The sequence below is a fragment of the Lissotriton helveticus genome, chromosome 3_1 (assembly GCF_964261635.1).
Source record: "Lissotriton helveticus chromosome 3_1, aLisHel1.1, whole genome shotgun sequence".
Taxonomy (NCBI): Eukaryota; Metazoa; Chordata; class Amphibia; order Caudata; family Salamandridae; genus Lissotriton; species Lissotriton helveticus.
The window spans coordinates 1,684,125,887-1,684,143,793 of NC_136061.1; the positions used below are offsets into that span (position 1 = coordinate 1,684,125,887).

Sequence of the window (17,907 nt, forward strand, 5' to 3'; positions counted from 1 at the left end):
TCCCACCCTCGGCTCTGTGCGTTCAGGTCGGAGTTTAGCGGAGTTGCAGCCAAACCAGTTTTATGGAGTTTTTGAGACAACGGTAAGCGATATAGCAGTCACATTGCTAGATGGCGTAATGTTAGAGCAACTAAGAATATACCTAAAGAAATCACAGTGCGTTTTTAGGGATAAAACGTATGCGTTTTTACGCCATGACAATCTTGATATCAGCGAGATGATATAAATGCGATGTTTTATTTGGTGATATGAGACACAGGCAAAGCGCAAGTGGATCAACTAGACATATATACAGGACTCAATGTATACTATGCATATTATGTTGAGAATATTAATGTGAACTGTTTCATAATATGTCATAGTTCTGTGCTTCCTTATGTAGATTTACCCTTTTTTAATATTTCTCCTTGTTACGTTTTATTTTGTAGTCTCCTGTCTGCAGTGTTTGCCCTTTATTTGTTTTCCATGACTCCATTCCTTCATCATGTGTAACCTCGTCTTGTGGAACGTCCGTGGTCTTGGAAACCCTGTTAAACGTCAAAAGGTATTGTCCCATTTGTCTAAACTTCAATCTCAGATTGCATTTCTGCAAGAGACTCATTGTACTGACGTAGAATCGTTAAAGTTAAAACGACATTGGGTGGGGCAGGTTGTCTTTTCACCTGCCTCTAATAAGAAAGGTGATGTTGCTATATTATTCCATAAAGCTTTGTCTGTTCAAATTATTTCTACTGAACATGATGATGATGGACGATGGGTAATGGCAAAGATTGTACTCCAGAATAAGAGGCTAGTCTTATTGAATATTTATGGTCCTGTTCGCCCTGATCCCAAATTTTGGTCGGATATCAAAATTCTCCTATCTTCTACTGACTGCCCTAACATTGTTGTTGCCGGGGATTTCAACCAATAGTTAGATCCTTACTCTGATAGACTATCCAAGTGTAAATTCCAACCTGACAAGACTCACAAAGCTTTTCAATCGGCCGTTACCTGTCGTCCATTTTTTGATGTATGGAAAATGTGTAACCCTGACTCCTTTGAATACACTTTTTTTTCCAACATGCATCACACCAGATCTAGAATAGACTATATTTTGGTCAGTAAATCCTTGCTCCCCTCTATTCAGAAATCAGAAATTGGCTCCATTTTTATTTCAGATCATGCCCCTGTTTATGCCTCACTTGATTTTTCTCTTACCTCCTTGAAATGTAGCCGTTGGAAACTTAATACATTCCTTTTATCTGACCCACTTTTAGTCAAAAATGTTACCACCTTCATTAATGAATGTTTTACTTTTAATGTTCCCTTGGATACTTCCATTCCCAACACATGGGATGCTTTCAAAGCTATTTTGCATGCATTTGTCTTATCTTTTGTTTCTAAGAAGAAAAGGGATGCTAAAGCTAAATATGAGGCTCAATTACTCAATATCAAACATCTAGAAAACACTTATTTTACCTCTACAGACTCCACTGCCCTTACCGCCCCCATTGCTGCAAAGACAGAACTTAATAAATTGGCCACTGTTGAAGCTTGTAACATACTACTTAAAATCAAATCTAAGTACCATGGGGGTCAAAACAAAGCAGGCAAGATGTTGGCCAACTATCTCAAAATTAAATCTGAGCGTAAAACCATTGGTCCTATTCTTAATGAATCCACTAACAAATTGGTGTCATCTGATGAAGATATTGCTGATGTTTTTCATGACTACTACCAGATGACAGATGACACTTCCCCCTCTGCCCAAAACCTTGACTCTTTTTTTTCAGGCCTTCCTCCCCCTCCAAACCTTCCTGACGACTTTGCTTCCTTAGAAAAAGATATTACTCTTCAGGAAGTAATCTCTGCCATTCATGCTTTGAAAAGATCTAAAGCCCCTGGTCCTGATGGCCTCCCTGTCGAATTTTATTCCACTTTCTCCTCGATTTTTGCTCCTAAACTTTTACAACTCTTCAATTCCTTTATTGCTCAAGCCAAGGCATCAGGGTCCTTTATGGACGCGTTAATTGTAATTATCCCCAAGCCTGATAAGGACCACTCTCACTGTAAAAACTTCCGCCCTATTTCCCTGATTAACTATGATTGTAAAATTTTTGCCAAGATCCTCGCCTCCCGCCTTGATCATATCATCCCCCTTTTGATTAAAACAGATCAAGTTGGCTTTGTAAAGGGTAGGCTTGCTTCGGACAATGCACGTATGTTTGCTAATATTATCTCCCTTAGTAAAAAATATAAAGACCCCCTTGCCGCTCTCTCTTTAGATGCGGAAAATGCATTTGATCGACTTAATTGGCAGTTTATGTTTCAGACCCTCCAATGGTTTGGTTTTGGGCCCTCCTTTATTTCTTATATTAAATTACTATACTCCTGCCCCCATGCCAGTATTTTCGTCAATAATCAGTTTTCCAAATACTTTTCATTATCCCGTGGTACAAGGCAAGGTTGCCCCCTTTCTCCCTTATTATTTATCCTATGCCTTGAACCTTTCCTAGAGCGCATCCGCATTAATGACATGATTACTGGCTTTAAGTTCTCCTCTATTCACACAAAACTTTCTGCATATGATATTTTAGTTTACATGTCCAACCCTGTTGATTCATTGCCTCATTTCATGAATGAAGTCAAACTTTACTCCTCCATCTCTGGCTATAAGCTCAACCTATCCAAAACTGAAGTTGTGCCCTTGAATTCTGATTGTTCCTAATACATGTTTGCTGATACTGAATTTACTTGGTGTCCCTCCAAAATTAAATATCTGGGTATTTGGTTTTCATCTTCTCTTAGGGATACTCTCAAGTATACTTTTAATAATTTGATCCAGAAACTGCAAGCTCTTCTCCTCCTGTGGTCCCCACTTTTTCTCTCCTGGTGGGGCAGATTAGACACTATTAAAATGATGATTACTCCCCATGTGTTGTATACAGTCTCCATGCTTCCCATCAAAATCCCCAATGCATATTTCTCCCGTATAAATTCTATCTGTACTAAATTCCTCTGGAATAATAAACACCCTTGTGTTGCCTTGCTTAAACTTACTTGTCCTAAAACTGAAGGCGGTGTTCGTTTTCCTCTTTTTAAGGCCTACCACTCAGCTTTTCTACTTAAACAATCGTTTTTATTAGCATATGATTTTCAAAACACGCCAGTCCCCAAATGGGTTCTTTTTGAACGTTCCCTTTTGAAGGATTTTCCTTTTAAACAGATTGCTTTTATGTCCAACTGTTCTTTTATATCTCTATTCCCCATTTTGAAATATTCACAATCTCTTATTTTTAATACCTTTTCTCAGGATGTAAACCCATTGCAATGTTTTTTATCTTCTATTATTTGGTACAATAAATTTCTCAAATATAAGGGTAAATCTTTTTACTACAAATATTGGAAGGAGAAGAATATATCATTTGTATATCAATTCTTTCATAATTTTAATATTGTTCCCTTCCAAGATTTACAAATACGTTACCAACTCTCTGATAATTGTTTTGGCGAATACAATATTATTGTGACTTCAGTCCTATTTAGCTACTTTCACACTTCCAACTGAGTTTCCCGTTGTAATCCCTCCATCCCCTTTATATCCTTTGTTCTCTACTCACACTCCTAAGGCTGCTCTTATTTATAACATTTTGCTATCTAACGCTCAAACCCGTTCTAAATCTACTGTTGAACTTACGTGGGAAAATGATTTATCTGTCTCTCTTTCTATTAATTTGTGGGAGAAAATTTCGGCAAAGTTATTTAAAGTTTCTGCAGCTGCCCGTGTGACTCAATCTCTCTATTTTGTATATTGTAGAGCGGTTATTACTCCTGTTAGCATTTGTAAATTTTCACCTACTTCCTCTCCCCTATGTTGGTCTTGCTCTAATGCTCCAGGAACGTTACTCCATTTGCTATATGAATGTCCTACGATTTCTTCCTTAACAATGTTTTATCTCTCATGCGGGTTTTTCTAGGTTCCCTTTCGCCTGATATCGATATATCTTCATCTGAATCTAAATTGTTTGACCTTTTTATTGCTCTAGCCATTAAGGTCATTCTATCATCATGAAAAGATAATTCTAAAATATCTTTATCCATGTGGTGGAACTTTATTTGTGATGAACATAGAATTTCTACTGTATCCTCTTCATCCATCTCTCAAAAAATGTAAAATGATCTTCTATGGCTCCCCTTTACTTCCTATCTTTCCTCCACTACTCTATCTCACTAAGCCTTATCTACCCTTTCCTCTTCTCTTCTTTCTTCTTCCTCTCTTCTCCTTTCTCGTCTTTCTTTCTTTTCTTTCCTTCTTCCTTTCTCTCCTTTTATCTTATCCTCCCTTCCTCTGCATCTCCCCTTTTTGCTGTATTTTATCATATAATATTATGCCTGATTGTATCTCCCTATTCTTGTTCATATGTGTCTATTTTATGGCATGTACTCTGTTTTATCTTCAAAAATTTTCAATAAAAACTTATTAAACAAAAAAAAATAAAGGTTAACCACTTGCCTGATACAGTCTACACATGTCATTTTCTTGACTTTATCTAAACTATTTTTGCAGTGGCCACACTAGACCATTCCCCTAAGTTTAAGTCATTCACCTCCTTTACACCTTCACCTACAGCTTTGGTGGAGTGTTAAAGTTGGCAGTTTTTTTTACTTCTTGTTTGTTTCCTGGGCAGAGTTCGCAGAGATGCATAAGCACTACTGCGCGGCGTGGCTAAAAACTCCAGCATGCTATGCAGAGTTCCGGGGGCAGGCGGAGTTTGCCTGCGTGCCTGTGCATCCTCTCGTTCAAAATTGTGCATGAATGGCACCACACGGTTCTCATGTGCGTCCTCATGTTCCAAATCATGCGCATATGGCACCACGTGCTTTGCATGGTCATGGCCATCTTGTTTTTCTACTCAGTTAGGGTGTTGGGCCTTATTTATAATCTCTCTTTAATCTATTTAACCCTCCCCCAATTAAACTTATCTACCCCTCATTTGTATTTATTATATTAGTGTCTGTCTTTGTGTTTGTGTATTTTACGTTTTTGTTGTCATTTTGTTTGTGTTTTTGAGGACTTTTTGTATTTAGTTTTATTCCCCTTCCTTACTTATTTTGTCTTTCATTTCCTTCATTTTCCTTCTTTTCTCTTCTTTCTTTACCACAACACAGCACCATGGAAGAAGGTTGTCTACCTTGCAGGTGGCACTGCCGCCTAAGTGTGCAACCCCCAGATGATTTTCAGTGAGGAGGAGGTGGCAGCTTCAGTTGTCTTGTGCAGAGCCACCTTCCCTCCATGCTGGCAGCAGGCGGCAAGCCCAGCATTCAGTACCTCCTGTGGGCGTGTCAGCTGCGCTGGGGGAGGTTCCGGTGAATATGGCGCACCAGCCAGGATCGGTGCACTCTCTAGAAGCTGACTCACTGCTAGATGGATATTCTGGGCCAGGAACAGGACCTGCTTGACCTGCTCGGTGTCGAGATTCCTAAGCTTCATGAGTATTAATTATTGGCGCTGTTTCTACAATGCCAACATTTTATTTCCTAATCGCAGCCCATACTCATATCAAGTTACATTTAGTTTACATTATGAATATTGGGGCATATTAGCAAGGGCTCTATCGCCGCTTTAGAGGCACTTATTGGTGCTAAAGCGGTGATTTTTGTATCGCCCTATAAGCAAGCTGTCGCTGACAGGCATTAGCGACAGCTTTCTGGCTATAGCTTCCGGTTTTCCTATTGCTTTGTATGCCATCGATGATTATCGCTAACAACATGCAAGGTAGGCGTTCCCAACTAGAAGCGACTGAAAACAGTCGCTAACACAACTTCCCCCTATTAGCAACGCAAGTGAAGCGATAAAAAAGTTGCGCTAAACGAGATTATTGCTAGCATTTAACACCTGCTGAAAACACGACTTACCTGTTTCTTTAATGGTAGGTGGATTTTCAGGCTAAGTCCACCATGGCGTTAATGCATGAATATCCTTGGATTTCCAGCGATATTTAGGCTTTTAGCCGCTATCGCTGGATATTTTATCACAGTGGAAATAAACCTTGCTAATAGCATGTTATGTCTGCAAAAATATCCAGCGATAGGAGGCTATATAAACAAAAGCGCTAAGCGCGTTTTGCTATAATTATTGCAAGTTCTTGATAATATCCTCCATTATGTGATCCAGTGTCTAGTTTATGCTAGGCAGGTGCTCAGCAGTGCTAACTAATTGTACTCATCATTGGCGCTCCCATTGGCTATTAATTAAGAAGCCATTTCAGACTGTCCACTTGTCACTATCATGAACTAGTGATAGCAGTGAGCTAGTGTTCTCTCTGTGACTGTTTATGTAACTCATACAGTCCCAAGCTAACAGCGATGTGTAGTATGCATCTATGCATTCCAAAAAAGGGAGACTGAGTTGTTCCATCAAGGGGGCTGAACTTGAGATTGAGAAATGAGAATAAAATCAAAGATTATTCACTGTAATGCATTGCTTGTAAATGTAGTTTTTGTTTAGTAAATGTTGATAGGTATTTAAGGATTTGTATGGGTAACTCAATGATAGACGATAGAATCAAAATCATTACCTTAAGTGAATTGTTTTAGAGAAGTACAATTAAATGACTGTATTTTCCTGTCATATCCATTTTGTGAAGATTAACTAAATCACTGATCTGGGCAAGAAGAGAGACATTATTGTGGGTCCTGAAAAAGCTGGTCAGGAGGCGCCGACCACCACTACCACTGCTGAGTGCTCTGCTCACCCAAGTAAGTCCTATTATTTATTTACTATTTCCCTGATGTTGAAGTTGTTATGATTGTTGTGGGCTTAAGATAGAATCTTGGGGTATATTGCAATGTTGGTGCTGGGTTCCAGGATGAGAGTTGCTGTATGGAGGCAGGTGTTGCTGGTGAGAAAGAAATTTCCTCTGACACCCTTACATGCCATGTTCTTTTGATGGTAATAAAGACGGGATACAAAACCATTTGTGTAAAGCACAATGGATTCAATTATTGTTTCCTTTCTGTTAATCCTGCATTATGTTTTTTTCCCCTTATATTATATGGTTTTCATTGGGGCCAGCTGTACTGGATGAACTGTTGAATTGGAACACATGGAGTGCACTTGTTCACCCTTTTCTCATGATATATATAGTTCCCAGTATCGCTGAAAAGTAGTCATTTCCACATAAGTTATAAGTTATGAGAACAATTCCACGCATTAATATCCACAACAGTTTGGTAGCAGTGAGTAGATGGGTACTCCAAGGTATGTGCAAATTAAGTGTAGTTTATTCAAGCAGATTAAATCCGTTCTGATGCATTATGTCCACAAGATTCCTTCTCAATTATATGACAAATGAGAAATTAACTTTATGGGCATAATTACATAAATTATAACCTTCTCTTTCTAGAAATTGGGGAAACTAGAGAAATACTTCTGTTGATCAAGTACCCAACAAGTGTGCACTCTCAAAAATGGTAGCCACAACGAAGTCTATGCGTGCCAAACATAAAGTGTGTAGGACTAACTTTAAACAGAGGCATGACAACATGATAAACAATTCAAATTCCCTCCTAAAATAATTTTTAGATTGATTTGTATAAATGGCAGAAACTTCAATTACCCAATGGAGCAGAGTCAAGTGGTTCAAGAAGGATGATAATGCCCCCATATTTGACCTCAATTTCCAAAATATTTCTCCATCAGACCTTGTGCTTTTCTCAAAATGTATAATTTCTGCACTTCAAGATGTGCTTGGCTTATGTAAAGTAGAGGAAATCAGTGCTTTATGACTATTCATGTACAGAGTGCATTCCTGTCCAAAAATGGTGGCAATTTGAGAATATACTAAATAAAGGATATGATCTACCATGCAAAATTCACTATTTTTAATTTAAAGTAAAACTTACGCTTACAAATGTGGCCATCACCCACCATTCCTCTAGGGCACGAGCCACACTTATATGATCCGAAAGTGTTGATGCAAGGCACATCTTCAAAGCAAACATTTTCTTCACATTCATTCACATCTTCTTTGCAGAAAACGCCTGTGATGAAACCAAAACATGACTTAGAAACTGTGGAAATGCAGTTGAAAATTATTTAAAATAGCCTAACTTTTCTATTTTTGTTGTTGTAAAAATGGGAACAGAGATAGAACTGAAATACCTGTGTCTGTTTTTGTTTTAGAAACACAATCGAGTGAAGAGACAGTACTCAGATTTTTAAAAGATTATTTCTGCTGTACTATGTTTTACTACCAACACCAGCTTCAAGAATGTTAAGATGGAGCACAAAAAGAGTCAAAATATTCATTATTGATTGTAGGGTTCAGGGCATGCTTAAGTACAGTGGACCAAGTCCTACACTTTGCCATGCTCCACTGGAAGGTTGTCCAATTGGGAGGGGGTAGTCTGTATGCTGGCTTCATTGACCTGAGGGCCGCCTTTGATCTTGTTCCGCGCACAAATCTCTGGCTTGTATTGAAAGATATGGGCATGCCTCCCACCCTACTATCCATGATTGTGAAATTACACGAACACAACTATGCCCAAATAAGATGGGGACCCCGTGGTAGTGTCACCAACCAGTTCCCAGTAGAGAGAGGTGTGCCCCATTAATAATGTGGCAAAGGCCTTGATCGAGGCAAGTGTTGATGCTCCAATTTTAGCAGGCGCCAAAATACCTATTTTAATGTTCGCCGACGATTGCCTTATTATTTCAAAGACTCCGAGTGGCTTACAAAAAGCACTTGGAATCTTCGAAGCCTTCTGTATTGACCAGGGGCTCGAAATTAATGTTTTAAAATCGAAATTCATGTCTTTTAACCAGCACAAGACATTTAAAGGGAAAATACTAATGAATAAACAACCCCTGGAACAAGTAAAATCATTTTTATACCTGGGCATGACCATCCAGCATGACCTGCGATGGAATGAACAGATAGACCTTGCAGTATTAAAACATAGGCAACTTGCCGGGGTATTGAATAGAGAACATGTTAGGTCCCTGACCAAACCACTGGCCCCTGCAATTATGGTCTACAAAGCGAAGGCTATGGGTGCCGCCCTTTACGGTGTAGAAATTTGGGGGCAAGGAAACCTAGGCAAACTAACATGTTCTGAAAACAGCTTTTTGCGTAAACTTACCATCCTGCCACAGAGTACCCCCATGGGGCCTGTTTTCCAGGACCTAGGTTTGATACCGATAAAAATCATTGCAAACCTTCGCCCGGTATTATACTGGAGGCAAATATGGGTAACACCGGAACTGGAAATATTTGCAAGAGGCCTCCTTGATAATAATAAAAGTGATGTCTTTCACCAGATAAGGCGGCTCTCTGGAATTGGAGCGATTCTCAGAGAGCTGGGTCTGCTGGAGACATGGGAGGACCCGGCGAACGCTACTTTTCCGTCAAAAAATGCTCTAAAGGGCATGTATTTTAAAATGATATTTTCCAAACTGTTTAGGTCTACCTCCCCCACTTTCACTAACCGGGGTTTTATGGAGTTCAAGGACGAGACATCATTTGAGCCATTCTGGGACGATATAACTAAACCGCTGGATAGAAAGCTTTACTTTTAATTGAGACTTGGCAGTATTCCTGTCAGAGCATTTACATCCAGGTGGTCTAGTGGTGGTAATCCCTTATGCCCATTTTGCCCGAATTCTAGGGAAACAATTAGCCACTTACTCTTTGAATGTCAAGCATACTCTCCCCCGCGTAGAGCTTGGTTGCGCCCAATGGCCAAGTTGTTGGGCACTAGGAGTGGACTACTGGCCCTTAGAATCATTTGTACGAATCCCAGCCCCCTAATTTACATAGCAGTTGCAAAATTTCTGGGATGGGCATGGGTCATTAGAAGCAAATGTATAAAGGGATAAGTAATCCTACGATCAACTTTATGACTCATGATGTCCCTAGTCTTGATGAAACATTACTATATGGATGGATTTTAGCTTTTGTAGTATTTCTAAGAGAATTTTATCACTATTTTTATAGGATGAATTGTCTAATGTTCTATTTTTACGACAATCATTAGAAGTAAACCTTCTAAAGGATAAGTAATGTTATGATTATCCCTATGATCCTTGATCTCCCCATTCTTGATGACATTTTCCCGTTCTGATTAATTTTAGCTTTTGTATTATCTTTGTGTGAATTTTATTTATTTTTATTGCATGAAATGTTATAATGCATTGCTTTTATGACAATCGTCGAATAAAGCTTTTTGACTGACTGATTGTAGTATGGATTTTAGCCTCATGAGCTATGCCTTGCTATATATGTGCAAGTGGCTTGATCCAGTAGCTAGATATTCTAATACTTTCTTTCTTTTAGGCGGTACACCAAATTGTAAAGGAAAATACCATTCTAACAAAGGGCATGACTTCTTCTACCTATTACATATTGCGTTTGGTGAAAATGGATCCAGCAAGTGACCATGCTGTATTACACACTCATTAACTTAGACCCGCCAGAATTTGCATCTAGAGAAAATCAGAAACTGATAGTAATCAAAAAATGAGAGTTCATAAAACACAGTATCTCGTTTTCCAGTAGGTGAAGGGGTAGTCTTACCTTAAAAAATAATTGGGGAGCAGAATTAAATAAGACCACATTTTAATTTGTTATGAAACAAAATAATCAATGCACCAACAGAGCAGACAGGATCTTATAAACTGAAAGGCCTAGAAGAGAAGATACACTAAATAAAGCTCTAAATAGGTAAATTAAGTAACGTTATCATTGAGTGACAGCAGATGATAAGAATGCCAACAAAAAAAGATAAGAGATTGAAAATAGTTACAAAAAATTAAAGGACCTTCTTCTGAAGGGATCGCAAATTGCATGGCTTTCCAGTCGCAAACAGTGTATCAAGTAAATGTTGTTTGAAAGGGTTCTAGGGCCTCAAGTATGAAACTTTTTTGGTGATCGCAACCAGCCTGATTTACAGAATGAGGCCATTTGCGACCGCAAAAAAGAATTTTTTTATGTACAAAAGACAAACTGTGTTTGGTAACTTATTACTAAATCACAATTTGGTTATGCAATTCAGTTTTTGGAAGGGGCATGTTTAGGCGTCCCTTAGAAATACTAACTCACAGAGGCAAATGTGTGCTCACCCCTGCATGTGTGATGGCTTCATTTGGGGCAACCTCTTTTTTTTGGATTTAATGCAGCTGGTCCAGCCGCGAAGCTGTCCTGCCGCCAGAAGAGGCGGATCCATGAGTCCCACAAACGCGAGCTCGAGATGGAATGCGGGGACCAGAGCCTCAGGTATATATTGGATGTACCACAGTGAGCCTGGACTGTGCTTTTTTATCTATTTTAGATTAATGCTTGAACTGTGCTTGGTACACTAAAGGACTGTGCAAATACCCACTTGGGTTTGACTAAGACTACTAGCTTGGCTTTTACTTATGGACTACTTTATACACAAAGCCTTGGCGCAAACCATGTGACACCTATGGGGGCGGAGCTTGATTATCAATAAAATGGTGTCCCAAAAATGAGTTGCTGCTGCCTTGCACGAACGAATGCCTGCCAGTGAACAAGGGCATCTTATTGCTCGAAACGCGTTTGGCTTTGAGGAGAAGCGCGGCAGGAGCGCTGTGTCTGCAACCACCTGAGGCGTATGTGTGCTCACCCCTGCATGTGTGATGGCTTCACTTGGGGCAACCTCTTTTTTTGGATATATATATATATATAAACATAAAAGACTGTTCGCTTGAGGATTATGGGAGAGTGAAAGCGCAACATCGCCCACAGAAGGTTAAGAACCATGTAACCCTAACGCACCACATTTACCAGCATGCATCTATCCTGACTGTCAAGGAGCAAACCAGGGGGCATAAATAGTCTGTTAACGCTGTCAGCATCATGTGGTCGCGCTTTGGGGTCCTGTGATGTAGCGGCTGTCCTCTGAAGAAGGTCTGGGAAGACCGAAATATATTAGGAAAACGCCGGAAAAAATAAAGCCTTCACCCACCACAGGCTCACCCTTGTTCTTTGGGAGCGAGATTGAGTAATATCTATCTATATATATATTCACTGAAAAAACCATAGGTTATAGACTATATATAGTTAGGAATTAGCATTTACAAAACCTTGAAAATTCACTGAAAAAAACATAGGTTATACACCATATATAGTTAGGAATTAGCATTTAAAAAACCTTATTTTACTCACACAAAACCATTGAAATTCCATATATAGTTAGTTGCACTAACTATATATCGCGCACCCGCAATCCACTGCTGATCATGTCACATATTACATCATTCATGACATGGTCAGTGACATCACTGATGACATCACTGATGACATCTCAAATGACATCACTGATGACAACATGCAGTGACTGTATTTTTCTGTAAAGTTAAAATATGTCTTGAGTGGATGTATAAGTGTCTGGATGAAGGATTTAGTAGGTGCATGACTGACTGTATGAGTGAGTGATTAAATGTGTCTCACTGAATGCATGGGTTAGTGACTAAACTGTCTTAATTTGTGCATCATTATGTCTGTTGTTCTGTAAACTGCTGCATGTGTTGATCATTAGCTATACGAGAGGCTATATGTGTTATTAATTGGTTGCCCAAGTATTTCTATGGGAGATTGAGTTTGTGTGGGGGTGGCTGGAAGGTGTGTGACTCTATGCATAGATGTGTGAGCAGTTTATTCACTAGGTGTATGAGTTCAAGAGTGCATGTGGAAACAGCTACATGGGCAGTTGACTGTGTGCATGAGTGTATTGATGAGTGAATGGATATCTCAATGCTACATGTCATAGTAAGTACATATGTAAAACACAGTACATGTGAGAGTTGGCATATATAAATAACTGTGCATGAGAGCCACTGAATGAGTGAGTGGTTGTATCGATCATTGTGAACTTGTATCAGGGATTGTATAAGAGAGTAAATATGTGTTAGTATATGTTTCAATAAGTAAGGTGTGTTTAACTGTATAGTTGAAGAAATGGAGGTGAGATTGTTTCTTTGCATGACTGACTGGGTGTGTGAGTAACTCCATGGATGAGTGGCAGTGTGTGAGTGTCTGTTTACACTGAGTGTATCTAAGGTTATATTAGAGTCTGAAGAGGTTTATCGTATTAGCACAAGAATGATGTCAAATGAGATGTCATCAGTGATGTCATCAGTGATGTCATTTGAGATGTCATCAGTGATGTCATCAGTGATGTCACTGACCATGTCATGAATGATGTAATATGTGACATGATCAGCAGTGGATTGCGGGTGCGCGATATATAGTTAGTGCAACTAACTATATATGGAATTTCAATGGTTTTGTGTGAGTAAAATAAGGTTTTTTAAATGCTAATTCCTAACTATATATGGTGTATAACCTATGGTTTTTTCAGTGAATTTTCAAGGTTTTGTAAATGCTAATTCCTAACTATATATAGTCTATAACCTATGGTTTTTTCAGTGAATTTCAATGGTTTTTTAATAGCAAATATCATAAGCTGTCGAATGTCAAGTACGTGGTAAGTAAAAACATTTTCGTGTTTATGCACACTGATCTGCTTTGAATACTGCCCCCCACCCCTCATTTCTATTAGGAGTACTCTCTCTTTGCAGATAGTGAAGGGTAGTTAACGCAGCCCTTTGCCCCCTTTGTAATACGTCGTGCCTGCTTCTCTCTCCATTTGATTGATTGTTCTCTTTGGTTCATTCTCTATTTACAAACAAGCACAGAGTCGCAATACTCTGTTTAGTCTTTGCAGATAGCGAAAAATTGTGTAAAAAAACAAAAGGAATCGAGCAAAATCAGTAGGCCACTAATGGGATCTCTTTTTGACCTCGCTAAAATAGAAACATTAGGAACAACCTGTTGAAAATAGCAATGCGTATGTACATAAGCGGCGTTCATTTGTGTTCACAGTACCCCTTGTTGATTGTTTCAATCGAGCATTGAATTGTTCGAAGTTAATTCTCTTAAGGATCTTCTCTACCTGCAAACGAGGAAGAATAGGAATATTCTCTCTCCCTTTGCAGATAGTGAAGGGTAGGTAACGCAAGCCTTTAACACGTCGTACCTATTTCATTCCTCATTGATTGATTGATTGTCCGAACATTGACTGTTTGGGAATTAGTTATTTTTGGAGGTATTCCCTGTTTGCATATAAACGTAGGAAAATCTTTGCAAGTAGTGAAAGGGTACGTAATGCGGACCTTTCTCCCCCGTTGTAATCTGTCATGCCTATCTACTCCCCACTGATTGATGCACCTTTTTCACCCGGACCATTTACTAGAGATACGTCATCTGGCCCGACCAGAGAGCACCCCTAGTGAAAAGGACATATGCAATAATAACGAAGTGATCACTGTATCCTGTTAACAGAAACTTTACCATGAAACAACCTGGAAAGAAAAAAATAGGAAAACGAAAATCAGTAGGCCACTGATGAACATGAACTTTTATTAAACAACAAACAAAGAAACGATAACATAACGTAATGATAAAACCTATTAATGTCCTAGAAACAAGAAAACGTTAAACTATGCCAGTGGTGAGAGACCAGAAAAACAGTCCGAGAAACCAAATCCGAGAAACCAAATCACCCCTCGCTGTCCCAACTCATGCACTCTGAAAGTTCAAAGTTTTGAGGAGTGCTTGTAACATTGTCTGAAGCCTATTTGCAATTGCTTCATCTTCACTATTCTTAAAGTAAGTGGGGGCTGTTGTGATGCGGTGCCACCCTGAACCGCTTGACGGAGGCCCCCGAGGGACGGTGTCATGTCGCGGACTCGGAGGGGGCGCTTGGCTCCGGCCCCCTCCCCAAGTCGTGTTGCCCTGGTGTGGCCTGAGATCGCCCCCGACATAGGTGGCCGGCTCCCGGGGTCAAGCGGAACTTTTTTCCTTTTGGTGACTCTTCCATTCTTCACCTTGTCCCACAATCCGTTTCACCTAAAGACACGCTGTAGTGGGGCACCCCTTTTCCGTTTCATTTGCCATTCAGCCCGCTTTTGCTACACTGTGCCTCTTCCGCTATTCAGCTGTTTACCGCCCGCTCTTTCGACTACAGCGTCTCGCTCACCATGTACTTGAGTTGCTCCCGCTCTTGCGGCGCAGCGATAGGCGGCTGCCACAGGACTCTCAAAATGGCGGCCATCTCTTCAGATTTGGGCGTGGTCCACTAAAATGGGCCTGCGACACCTTGGAACTCGGACGCTTGTCTGCTAGAGCTTGGGCTCCATTCTCGAAAGCGTCCCCTCATCCTTGAAGATTCTACAAAAGTCTTGGGGGGCCCCCGACTCCCGCAGGCTTCTGGTGGGGAGCGCCTAGCATGATTGCTCGTGGAATGGCCACGACGGAGCTACGAAATGGTGGTGCTCTCATGCTAACGCCAGCTTCAGTCTGAAACATCCAGAAACACTGTAGACTACCAATTCGATCAGTTCCGGTAGCGCTCCAACGTGACCCGGTAGAGAAGAACTTGCCCTCCCCTCTTTGACTGATGGTTCTTGTTGCCTGTCCCTTCTGTTGTCATTTAACAGAACTATTTAGCCTGCTGAAAGGGGTTGTGTGCCGTCCGCTGGTTGGTGGAGACATTTTCACTATATTCTGGACCTGCGTTGTCGCGTAATGCGTCATATGACGCGCCGCGTTAGAAAGTTTAATAAATTATTAAACACAATAAACAATCCTTAAAAAATAAAAGTCTATCATTCATTTTTCATTGCAGTACGCTGCCCAGAAAGCTTCCCGGTTCCCGGACCGGGCGCTACCCACGCAAAAAAACAAACAAAAAATTATTTTTTTTTGCCCCGCGGGGCCGTTTTAAAGCCTCCACATTAAACCTAGGGGGTCAGGGAGGATCTACTATGCCCCCTTATGGTTATTTGCCCCTTTGTTTTGGCCTCCTCTTGTCTCTCGATCCTACCGAGAGACAAGATGGCGGCAGCTACGGACTTTTTGGAATGTTGACAGACGCCAGAGAACCAATCAGCTTCGCTTCACAAAGCTCCGTTGCGCGAAAGGTACGCGTCCTGGAGCGCTGCCCGGTCCGCTGCTACAGATATATATCTTTTTTTAAACGTTAATTTCTCAAAATCCACTGGAGCACATATATTGAGACCTACAAAAGGCACATCGGGCTACCAGTCCCTACAATTTTGCCAAGTTTCGTGCAAATCTATTCAGCCGTTCGGGCTAAAAGTGAGGCTAACCGCCCTATGGAAAAATCAATGTTAAAAACACGTTTTGGGACCCCCCTTTTTTCTCGGCCCCCCCTTGACGAAACCCCCCCAAATTTTCAGGGGCTGCTCAGAAACAAAATGTGCCATTTTCCTGAAAATTTCAGCCAATTCCGTCCACAAACGCCAAAGTTATTAGACATAGAATTTTCAAAAAACCCATAGGGAAAAAATCCTAACTATATATACCTACTGGCGACCGCCAGTAGGTAATATGTATATATATATATATATAGGAAAAACATAGGTTTTAGGGGTGGTATAGTTAGCTGGACTTTTCACTCATACAAAACCATATAAAGTCCTCCGTTATAGTTAGTTCTGCTAACTATAACACGCCCGCCCGCAATGCACTGCTGATTATATCACAGATTACATCATTCATGACATGGTCAGTGGCATCACTGATGACATCACTGATGACATCTCAAATGACATCACTGATGACATCATCCAGTGAATGTGGTTTAGTTTGAAATGTAAATATGTATTATATATATACCAATCTCTATTGAAGATTGAGTGGATATATAACGGTCTGGATGGAGGATTTACTAGCTGTCTGACTGTCTGTTTATGTGAGAAATTAAAAGTGTCTCACTTAATACATGGATTAGTAACTAAACTATGTGAATGTGTGCATCACTGTCTCTGTTGCTGTATAACATGCTGCATCAGTTGGTCACTAACTACATGAGTGTGTATATTAGTTATTGATTAGTTGGGTGAGTATTTGTATGGGACACTGTGTTTGTGTGTGGATGGATGGGGAGTGTGTAACTCTATGCATAGATGTTTGAATGGTTGATTGACTAGGTGTATAGGTTTAAGAGTGCATGTGGAAACAGTTGTTTAGGTGACTGAGTGTATTTATTTGTGTGTTGGTGAGCGAATATACGTTTTAGTTGTATATCTTCAACAAAGTAAAAAGATAAAAGGCATTGTTTGTGAGAGTTGGTGTATATAAATAAGTATTTGTGAGAGTCAGTGATTGTGAGAGTAACTACATGAATGAGTGTATAATTGTAATGGTGATTTTTTAACATATTAACTATGAGTTACTATGTGTTTGAATAAATGAGGTGTTGTGTGTATAATTGTGTAAGTGAGTAAATGTAAGTGTCATTATTTTTTTTTATGAGTAGGATGACTGCATAATGACTGCTGATGTTTCAATGTCTATATAAATATGTATAAGTGCAGTTGATAGTGTTATAATAATTAGTGACTGCATGTATAAGTGATTCTGTTGTTGAATGGGTATTTGTGTGTGTAGACTTAGGAATCAGGGAGTGGGTATGTAGTAACCGATATTGGTGTGTCCATGGTTTCAAATATGGTACTCTATATTTTACAGTGAGTGATGAAAGTTTATACTGGTGTATGATAAGGTGTGTCACATTGTCATGTGGATGATGTCATCAGTGATGTCATCAGTAATGTCATTTGAGATGTCACCAATAATGTCATCAGTGATGTCACTGACCATGTCATGAATTATGTAATATGTGACGTCATCAGCAGTGCATTGCCAGCGTGCGTGTTATAGTTAGCAGAACTAACTATAAAGGAGGAATTTCTATTGTTTTGTACGAGTGAAATGTCCTACTAATTATAAAAGCCCTGAAACCCATGTTTTTTCTGTGGATTTCTTAGGTTTTTTTTTAATACTAATTTCTAACTATAACATCTCTGAAACCTAT

At 39.8% G+C, this 17,907-nt stretch overlaps 1 protein-coding gene across 1 annotated transcript in view; it reads right to left on the reverse strand.

Annotated features, from left to right (window-relative positions):
• LOC144824296 (uncharacterized) overlaps positions 1-17,907 on the reverse strand; it is a 718,699-nt gene that overhangs the window by 592,886 nt on the left and 107,906 nt on the right. Inside the window, exon 3 of the mRNA XM_078683421.1 lies at positions 7,888-8,025. Within this exon, the coding sequence (XP_078539547.1) occupies positions 7,888-8,025 (138 nt within the window). The remainder of the gene's footprint in view (positions 1-7,887; positions 8,026-17,907) is intronic.